Source organism: Neoarius graeffei, chromosome 6, assembly GCF_027579695.1.
Source record: "Neoarius graeffei isolate fNeoGra1 chromosome 6, fNeoGra1.pri, whole genome shotgun sequence".
In the NCBI taxonomy this organism is placed as follows: domain Eukaryota; kingdom Metazoa; phylum Chordata; class Actinopteri; order Siluriformes; family Ariidae; genus Neoarius; species Neoarius graeffei.
The window spans coordinates 52,222,768-52,233,501 of record NC_083574.1 but is presented as its reverse complement, the minus strand read 5'-3'; the positions used below and the strand labels follow the sequence as shown (position 1 = coordinate 52,233,501).

Genomic DNA, 10,734 nt, shown 5'->3' with positions numbered 1-10,734 from the left:
TCCCCCAAAGACATGCAGGTTAGGTTAACTGGTGACTCTAAAGTGAGTGGTTGTCTATGTGTCAGCCCTGTGATGACCTGGCGACTTGTCCAGGGTGTACCCCGCCTTTTGCCCGTAGTCAGCTGGGATAGGCTCCAGCTTGCCTGCGACCCTGTAGAACAGGATAAAGCGGCTAGAGATAATGAGATGAGATCTTGCAATTTTTTTTTATGTATTAGAATTTTCAAAATTCTAAAATTTCCTGTTTGTTTCCAGTTTTAAATTTGAAAAAAATCCCAGATTTTCAGTGTGGTTTCACACTTTTGGACACCACTGTAAGTGTATACAACATGGTTGAACTACTGAATGCCACCAGGGACAGATGATGCTTGCCCACTAAAGCATGCAAGGCAAGCCTTATTGCCAAAGCATACTGTTTTTAGTGACAGCCATTTCAGTTTGGCATAAGGAGGGACCTTAAGGGACTCCAGCAAAAAGACTTATGAGGAACCACAAGATATTAGTAAGTTTATGATCTCAAAGATAAATGCCATGAAATGCTCATAATGACATGCCATTGCCCACCATTCCATGAAAACAAGTTAGGAATCAGGCAGTACACCAGATCTAGAAAATGAGGGGTATACCATCTGCAGAACAGCTTACATCTAAGGGAATACAAGGATCCTATACTATTGGTTCTGGAATTCAAGTGTGTTTACTAGGCAACAATCTTCAGTCCCAAAAGGCCAAACATGCTGGCGCAGGTAACTTAGCTGGAGTGCCAAATCTTTCTGTCCATTTGGGATAGCATATTTGCTTAAGCCACCAGGATGTTCCAACAACTAGCAAAATTAGCAGTGGGGGACCAAAATCTTGCCAGCCATCTTGGTAGAACTCTATAGTATAGTTGCTGAATTACATGAGAGGTGAGAAGAAACAGCGGTAGACACAGAAAGGCATATAGTAAGTGGCAAGGCCTCAGCGGATTGGCAATGAAAATAAAGCAATAACAGAGAGGATGGGTTCTCATTCTTCCAGTGTTTTATTGACAAGTGTATATACATATGCTGTAGATACAGCAATCTTTATCAAATATAACAACAGATTTTGTGTATATCTGATTTTATTCTATCCACATTCACTGGATATGAGCAATCGTGCACTCGGATTGGCTACTCTACTATTAGGATATCAGCTCATATACCGTGAGTAAAGAAAAACAAAATGGCGGCGCGTGTTGCTGAACCAACTGAGGACGAAATAAAAACTCTACTCTGAAACAAAACCTCAAAAAATAAGCAACAAAATATGGAATAAAAGTATTTGATGGTAAAAATGTATCTTTTTTTTATTTATCAAGAATTATTATTATTATTCCTGCATTTTTCACAAATTGCTACTGTCATTTCGCTGGTTTGTTTACATTCTAAGCGGAAATTATTTTGTCTAACGTTTTGTATAAAGTTTTTATTTATCAAATTTGCAAAAAATAAAAATAAAATGCTCTGTTCCTCAAAATTCAGTGAATGTGGATAGAATAAAACAGTTATTCCACTCAATCTCGTCATACATGGCTTATAGCCGGCTCGGCATAACGCACCTCGTCGGCTATCAGCTCATGTACGACTTGATTTCGTGGAATAACTGTTAAATGTTTCAAATGTGATCATTAATATAATGATTTTCCTCTATGGAAGCTATACAGAATATAGCATTACATGCCTGATTTCTGTTTTGGCATTTTAAAGTTTTTTTGTTTTTAATTTAACTGTTTTTACTCAAGTGGGCTATAATTACTAGTTAGTCATTTCATAAAGCACCCATCTGAACCCATAAGGATTCAAAGGATTCAAACACTTATTTTCCAGATCACTGAACCATCCGGAAGCTACAGTGCATTTCAGATATTTTAATAAGCATATACAGAAATAAATACGAGATCTGTTGGAGAACACAACAAGGAGATGTCTAGGATGGGTTGATGGAAGGACACTGGAAAAATTTGTCTTCTGTTTCTGATGATAATTTATAAGCTGCCTTTATTAGTGCGGTAAATCTGATGATCTCACAGCCAATCTGCATGTTCAGGGTTATACGGGGTATTAAAAAATATGACTACGAGTATGGAAGATGGGGTGGCACAGTGGTGTAGTGGTTAGCACTGTCGCCTCACAGCAAGAAGGTTCTGGGTTCAAGCCCAGCGGCCGGCAAGGGCCGCTTTCTGTGTGGAGTTTGCATGTTCTCCTTGTGTCTGCGTGGGTTTCCTCCGGGTGATCCGGTTTCCCCCACAGTCCAAAGGCTTGCAGGTTAGGCTAATTGGTGGCTCTAAATTGACCATAGGTGTGAATGGTTGTGTCTCTCTATGTGTCAGCCCTGTGATGACCTGGCGACTTGTCCAGGGTGTACCCTGCCTCTTGCCCATAGTCAGCTGGGATAGGCTCCAGCTTGCCTGCGACCCTGTAGAATAGGATAAGCAGCTACAGATAATGGATGGATGGAGTATGGAAGACTGGAAAATTAAGAAGTTAGCAAGCTTCATACAGTAAATACAGTCTAAGCATAATCTGCAATATCCGTGGAACAACTGTGGTTAGAATACTACATTTTCTCAAAAATGACCCTTGGTCATTACATATCTCTGAACATGCAGGCATGGCTCTATAGTGAGTTGTTCATAATCTGTTAAGGAGCAAAAATGGATGGTTTACATCACTTCCATGAACCTCAGAATCCCAGACAACTGGATAGTTATTGGTACAGTATAGTGAGGTAATGTGTTCTCTAAAGGAATGTAAAAAAAAAAAAAAAGCTTCCATGAACCTCAGAATTCCAGACAACTAGATAAATTAGATAGTTACTGGTATAGTGAGCATGCATTCTCTAAAGGAATGTAAAAAATTTAATTACCACAAAAAGCCATAAATGTAAACATTAAAAAAAACCTCTAATAAAAACACAGGATGCAAATAAGTGTGCTTCAGATTAGGTTGATGAGAAATTCAGCCTCTTGTCCTTTAAAATTGGGTTATCCTTTTCAATTGGATTCCTCCAAAGCCTTTTGACAGAGAGATCACATATTGAAATTAATTCAAAGAGAGAACATATGTATTACTTGATACTTATGATACAGACTAGTCATGTTTTACTTCAAGTTACCTGATTACTTCAACCCAAGGACAAAACTGCAAAAATGTAGCAAGAGCCTCGGCTCCTGATATGGTGATATTATTGGCCTCCAGACTGAAAAAAACAAAAACAAACACATATCATCTGTGTACTGCTGAAAAATAGACCCTGATATACAAGTGCTATACCCCCAGTCTAATGATCTAAACACTTACTCAAGTCTTTTCAGTTTATTGCATTGTGGCAAGACTTCAGCCAGTTTCAGAACCACATCATTTTCACATTTATTCCATGACAAGCTGAACGAAAACATAGAACAATATAGAACAGGACAGTAAAAGTGAGTTATGGTGAAAAATGGAATTCAATTGAGACTATAAATCATATGCCAGATATACCTAACGTCCTCTATAGAGGTGCAGTGTCTGAGGCAAGACGCAATATTGACCAAGTCTGAGGTCCCAATGGAGGTTAAGCTGCAAGACAAGCATTTATACAAAACTATAACATAACTGAATAATTGGTATGTTTTAAAGCCTGGAAATATTGGGGTATAAACATTTCCAACAGGTTAACAAACTACAAATATGCTAAGAATTGTTAAATCTTTTATTTACTTTATGAAAAGCATAAAGGACAGAGTACATAGCATCTTACTGTAGCTTTTTCAGTGCCTTCATGCTGACCAGACCCTCACAGAGACTTGAACACCCTTGTGAACCCATCTGGTTCTCAGACAGACTTTGAAAATGCAAAGGAAATGGAGAAATTAGAAAGCAATGACACGGCCATTAGACCATTAAAACTTGAGTATCTGAGTAATACTATTATACACTTAGATTTGCAAATCATGGAAACTTTATATTTCATCAAAAATAGTACAAAGACAGCACATCAAATATTGAAATATAAATTATTATTATTTTAAAATAATTGCTCTTTTTGAATTTGATGCCAGCAACACGTTTCAAAAAAGTTGGGACAGGGGCATATTTACCACTGTGTTGTATCACCTCTACTTTTAACAACACTCTGTAAATGTTTGGGAACTGAGGAGACCAATTGCTGTAGTTCTGAAAGAGGAATGTTGTCCCATTCTTGCGTCATATACAGTTTCAGTTGCTTAACAGTTCGGGGTCTCCTTTGTCATACAACCCCAACTGCAAAAAAGTTGGGATGCTATGTAAACTGTAAATAAAAACAGAATGCGATAATTTGCAAATCATGGAAACCCTGTATTTCATTGAAAATAGTAGAAAGACAACATATCAAATGTTAAAACTGAGAAATTTTATTGTTTTTTAAAAAAATGTATGCTCATTTTGAATTTGATGTCAGCAACACGTTTCAGATAAGTTGGGACAGGGGCAACAAAAGACTGGAAAGTGTAATGCCAAACAAACAAACAAACAAACAAACAAACAAACAAACAAACAAACAAAAAACCCTAATTTGGTTAATTGGCAACAGGTCAGTAACAAGATTGGGTATAAAAAGAGCATCCCAGAGAGGCGGAGTCTCTCAGAAGTAAAGATGGGAAGGGGTTCACTGCTCTGTGAATGACTGCGTGGGCAAACAGTGCAACAATTTAAGAATAACGTTCCTCAACATTAAATTGCAAAGAATTTGGGGATCACATCATCTATAGCACATAACGTTATTAAAAGATTCAGAGAATCTGGAGAATCTCTGTATGCAAGAGACAAGGCTGAAAACTGACATTGGATGCCTGTGATCTTCAGGCCCTCAGGCGACACTGCATTAAAAGCAGATGCAAATGCACAAATGCAAGTTAAAACCAGATATAAACAACATCCAGAAACACCACCACCTTCTCTGGGCCGGAGCTCCTTAATGATAGACTGAGGTGAAGTGTAAAATTGTCCCCGAGGTCTGACGAATCGAAGGTAGAAATTCTTTTTAGAAATCATGGACATCACATCCTCCAGGCTAAAGAGGAGAGGGACCATCCGACTTGTTATCAGTGCACAGTTCAAGAGCCAGCATCTGTGATGGTATGAGGGTGCATTAGTGCACATGGCATGGGTAGCTTGTACATCTGGGAAGGCATCATTAATGCTGAATGATGTATACACGTTTCAGAGCAATATGCTGCCATTCAGGCAAAATATTTTTCAGGGAAGGCCTTCCTTCTTTCAGCAAAACAATGCCAAACCGCTTTTTGCACATATTAAAACTACATGGCACTGTAATAAAAGAGTCCAGGTGCTAAACTGGCCTGCTTGCAGTCCAGGGGCCTCATTTATAAACGATGCGTACGCACAAAAGAATGCGTACGCCACGTTCTACGCACGCTTCGGTATTTATAAAAAGTGAACTTGATGGTAAAATGTGCGCACCTCCACACAAGCTCTGACCCATGCGTACGCACAAAAAAAAGGGAAACACGGAAAGTGCGACCTCAGGAGGAAACGGGGAGAACGACCCGAAATTGGTTCAATAATCGAAGTTTAACACAAACATAACATCACGCATCAAAGACGTGACTGACTTAACATTTATAATCCTTAATTTTGTGCACTTGTCAAAAATAACATCTTATTTAAGGCAATAAAGACAAATTGATAGGCTATACATTGTATGTTTTTGCAACATAAGCAGTAGGCTAAGTTTTGTTAATTATCCACTTATGGCTTTCATGCATGTTGTGTCATTTTTCAATATTGATCATTAGGCTATCACACATGTTGCTTGTTAGGTTGCCTACTCTGTAGATAGTATATAAGAGGGATTTGCCGTGGTAGGTCTTATGATGCACTATGGCGTATTTGGCATTGCTGGAGGATGTGGCAAATGGAAGAATTAGGAGAGAGTGAGTCTTCAGACACCAACAAGATTTGTTGGCCAATGACGATGAGTGGCTCATGAGCCGATTCAGACTGCCACAAGCTGTCCTTTTACACCTGATAGCTGAGTTGGGCCCAGCGTTGGAGAGAGGTACCCGCCAGAATCATGCCATCCCAGTCTCATTGCAAGTGCTGACTTGCATCGGCTTTCTGGCCACTGGCACTTTTCAGCGAGAACTGGCTGATCAGTCTGGGATATCGCAGCCAACCTTCAGCCGCATTTTGCCAGAAGTGTTAGGAGGTGTAATTGGTTTATCACCAAACTACATCAAGTTTCCTTACACGGTGGGTGAACAGGCAAATAAAAAAGCTCAATTTGCAGCAAAGTCCGATTTCCCAAATATGATCGGTGCTATTGACTGCACTCATTGCTATAAGGGCACCGAGTGAAAATGAATTTGCCTTTGCTAACAGGAAGCATTTTCATTCCCTCAATGTCCAAGTTATATGTGACACGGACGTGGTCCTCACAAATGTTGTTGCCCGGTGGCCTGGTTCAACCCATGATTCATTTATATTGAGACATAGCAGCGTTGGGCGGAGACTGGATGCTGGAGCTGTGTGCGATGGTTGGCTTCTGGGTGCGGGTGATTAATGCGCAAATCCTGAAAGTATTTGTAACCATTCTTAGACCATTTCTAAATATTCAACCCTTTACTCATTCAGTTATGTTGTAGGTGACAGTGGGTATCCAGAGGTGTCACCCTCCTCCTCACACACAACTCCACTCAGGAGGGTTTCCCCTATAATGCCAGCCAGTTTTTGATCCAGTGGGGTGAGCTCCGGCTCCCCCTTCCCCCCGCCTGTTGCACGGACGCTTTGGCGGTGTGCCGCGATCCTCTTCTTGGTGTCCACCTTTATGTCGGACCATTTTTTTTACACCTCTGCCATAGTACGGCCTTGTGAAGCTACAGAACTGACCGCATCGGCCACATGCTGCCATTCACACGTTTTTTTTTTGCATTTGTAACTCCCATACTATGGCCTCCAAACAAAACAGCTCGACACTGCTCCACTTCATCTACTAGCACTTCATCTTCACAGTCGGTGAAGTTGCGCTTCTTTGTCTTTCCTTCTGTTTTGGGCATGTTGTCCACAGATATCAATATTCATTAAGAGCGTTTCGCTGAATATTTATAGGCAGTTGTGGGTGTGTCTTGAGGTATGCACAGGTGCTGCAAATTTAGAGTGGATTGTGATTTATAAAGGGAAATTGGCGTGGAATGTGCATGCACACGGTTTTATAAATCAGAATATTTCTGTGCGCACGCACATTCTGAGTTTCGTGCGCACGCCATCTTCTGGCGTAAATACTGCGCAAAGTTTTATAATTGAGGCCCCAGACCTGTCTCCCATTTAAAACATTTGGTGCATTATGAAGCGCAAAATACAGCAAAGGAGACCCCGAACTGTTGAGCAACTGAAATTGCATATCAGGCAAGAATGGGACATTTCTCTTTCCAAACTATAGCAATTGGTCTCCTCAGTTCACAAACATTTACAGAGTGTTGGTAATAGTAGAGGTGATGCAACACAGTGGTAAACATGCCCCTGTCCCAACTTTTTTGAAATGTGTTACTGACATCAAATTCAAAATAAGTATATATTTTCAAAGAACAAAAAAGTATCTCAGTTTCAACATTTGATATGTTGTCTTTGTACTATTGTCAATGAAATATAGGGTTTCTGAGATTTGCAGATGATCACAATCTGTTTTTATTTACAGCTTACACAGCATCCCAACTTTTTTGGTATTGGGGTTGTATTTTGCACTTCATAATGTCCCAAATGTTTTCAGTGGGAGACAGGTCTGGACTGCAGGCAGGCCAGTTTAGCACCCGGACTCTACTACACAGACATGCAGTTTTAATACGCGCAGAATGTGGTTTGGCATTGTCTTGCTGACCTTGCAAGGCCTTCCTTGAAAATGATGTCATCTAGATGGCAGCATGCTGCTCCAAAACCTGTATATATAATTCAGCATTAATGTTGCCTTCCCAGATGTACAAGCTACCCATGTCATGTGCACTAATGCACCCTCATACCATCACAGATGCTGGCTTTTGAACTGTGCACTGATAACAAGCCGGATGGTCCCTCTCCTCTTTAACCTGGAGGATGCGGTGTCCATGATTTCCAAAAAGAATTTCAATTAGTCAGACCACAAAACAGTTTTCCACTTTGCCTCAGTCCATTGAAAATGAGCTCAGGCCCAGAGAAGGTGCTAGTGTTTCTAGATATTGTTTATAAAAGGGTTTATCTTATATTTGTGGATGCAATGACAAACTCTGTTCACAGACAGTGGCTTTCGGAAGTGTTCCTAAGCTCATGCAGTGATCTGAGCCTCTCTGGGATGCTCTTTTTATACCTAATCATGCTACTGACCTGTTGCCAATTAACCTAATTAGTTTGGGGGGGGGGGGTTGTTGTTGTTTTAGCCTTACACAGTTTTTCCATTCTTTTGTTGCCCCGTCCCAAACTTTTTTTTTACGTGTTGCTGGCACTGAATTCAAAATAAGCATATATTTCTCAAAAAAAAAAAACCCAAACCTTTTTCAGTTTCAACATTTGATATGTTGCCTTTGTACTATTTAAAATAAAATATAGGGTTTCCATGATTTGCAAATTATAACATTCTTTTTTATTAACAGTTTTGGCATTATAGCATCCCAACTTTTTGGGAAATAGGGTTGTAAATGTGAATAAAAAAGTGAACCTTTAACGTTGATCACATCATGTTTGAAAATGACAGTGTTTAAAGTAAAACATTAAAAGGTTCTGTTCCATATAACTTGTTCTTAAATCACTATTAAACTATCTTAAATGAGGATGTCCTGACTTACTCCAATTCAGAGAGCTCTGGGAAGGATGGAAGAACTCGACCTAGTACAGCTGCAAAACTGTGTCCGAGGTTGTTCCTGGACAGACTGCATATAAAGAATATATAGATCACCAACACAGTATCAGCTTTTGTGTCATTCCAGCCTACAACATTGTGGGTAACATACTGCTGTACTGTATATATATATTTTCTTTTTTGCAAATACCAAGTGAAAGACTGTGAAACAGTGTGTGAGAAGGTGAATGTGTTCATTTATTATTATTATTATTATTATTATTATTATTTATTTATTTATTTATTTTTACTGTATTTGTTGTAGTTCTCTGCATTGGGACAGCGCTTTCACCAACATCTCTCCAGCACGGTCACTCACACAGTTCTCTGACAAACTATACAACACAGAGAAAGTGGTGATCACTGAGGATACCTTATGAATAAAATCACCAGTCTCTGATAATAACTTACACCTTGGAAAATGGTAGAAAAAGAAAGGTACAGCATTTGGGGTCGGAAAAAACACAGAGCAGGATGGTAGTGAAAACACTAAGTGTCTAGTTTTATCATTTCCACTAGAGATCACTATAACATCACTACTAAATATTTCTCAGAGAAGGAAGATTAAAAAAAAAAAAAAAGCTTTGAATTATGAGTCCACAAGTCATTCTGAATGACTACTTACTTTATTTTTCTCAGTTTGGTCCATTTAGGGATGTGTTTCACAAGCTCCTCAATCCCTTCATCACCCATTCTCAACCCAATCAACCTAGATAAATAAGTAAGTAAGTAAATAAATAAATAAATAAATAAAGCATGTACAAGTTTTTAGCACATTTTCATATTTGGCCTGTAACTGTTCTCATATTTGGTGAGACTCTCTTATCTGAATCTATATGTTACCTTGGCATGAATTTACAAAATTGGAGACAGTAGATTCATTGTTCTAATGTATCCATCCATTATCCATAACCGCTTATCCTGTATAGGGTCGCAGGCAAGCTGGAGCCTATCCCAACTGACTATGGGCAAGAGGCGGGGTACACCCTGGACGAGTCACCAGGTCAGCCCAGAGCTGACACATAGACACAAACAACCATTCACACTCACATTCACACCTACGGTCAATTTAGAGTCGCCAGTTAACCTAACCTGCATGTCTTTGGACTGTGGGGGAAACCGGAGCACCCGGAGGAAACCCATACAGACACGGGGAGAACATGCAAACTCCACACAGAAAGGCCCTCGTCGGCCACTGGGCTCGAACCCAGGACCTTCTTGCTGTGAGGCGACAGTGCTAACCACTACACCACCATGCCGCCCCTTGCTCTAACGTATACTTTATTGAATTAGTATGGCTTTATTTTTTGCTCAACATTCAGTCATGCTTCAGGTAAAGCCTAAATCTGCTTAAACAGAAAAATAATCAGTGTTTTTATGATTTGTAATCACTTGTGTTTAAGTGAAGGCAGCATGGTGGTGCAGTGGGTTGCATTATTAAGGTCCATGGTTTGATCAGGATCCTGAGGCAGGATCAGTAAGTGTTTGTGTGGAGTTACTGTGTATATACCTGGTAGGTGTAGTGGCTGCGGTAAACTGCCCCTAGGTGTGAATGTGTGTGTGTGTGTGTGTGTGTGTGTGACTGTGTGCATTCATGGTGCCCTATAATGGACTGGCAGAATTTATTCCTGCCTTGTACCCAGTGTTTCAAATTCACTAAAGCGGTTCAAGCAGTTACAGAAGATGAATAAACCATGTCTTTGTGCGATAGATCTAGAAGGCTTATTATCTCCTCTGCAGATTACAGTCTCTCTCTATCTCCTCTTTTTTGTGCCAATGTAAAATTTGGAAGGAAAGAAAGTATGTGAATAAAGAAGTAATGTGGCAAGTTAAACCGAGCACACACTACAAAAAATGGCATAT

The 10,734-nt window shown here is 39.7% G+C and overlaps 1 protein-coding gene across 2 annotated transcripts in view; it reads right to left on the bottom strand.

The window, feature by feature from the left end:
* Positions 1–1,005: 1,005 nt before the first annotated feature.
* The window catches only part of nlrc5 (NLR family, CARD domain containing 5), a 63,271-nt gene continuing 53,542 nt past the window's right edge, over positions 1,006–10,734 (bottom strand). For both annotated transcript variants that reach the window (XM_060923818.1, XM_060923819.1), the window contains 8 exons: positions 9,497–9,580; positions 9,123–9,206; positions 8,819–8,902; positions 3,766–3,849; positions 3,507–3,584; positions 3,324–3,407; positions 3,139–3,222; positions 1,006–3,037 (listed from right to left, as the gene is read on the bottom strand). In XM_060923818.1, the coding sequence (XP_060779801.1) occupies positions 2,965–3,037; positions 3,139–3,222; positions 3,324–3,407; positions 3,507–3,584; positions 3,766–3,849; positions 8,819–8,902; positions 9,123–9,206; positions 9,497–9,580 (655 nt within the window). In that variant the 3' untranslated portion in view covers positions 1,006–2,964. The remainder of the gene's footprint in view (positions 3,038–3,138; positions 3,223–3,323; positions 3,408–3,506; positions 3,585–3,765; positions 3,850–8,818; positions 8,903–9,122; positions 9,207–9,496; positions 9,581–10,734) is intronic.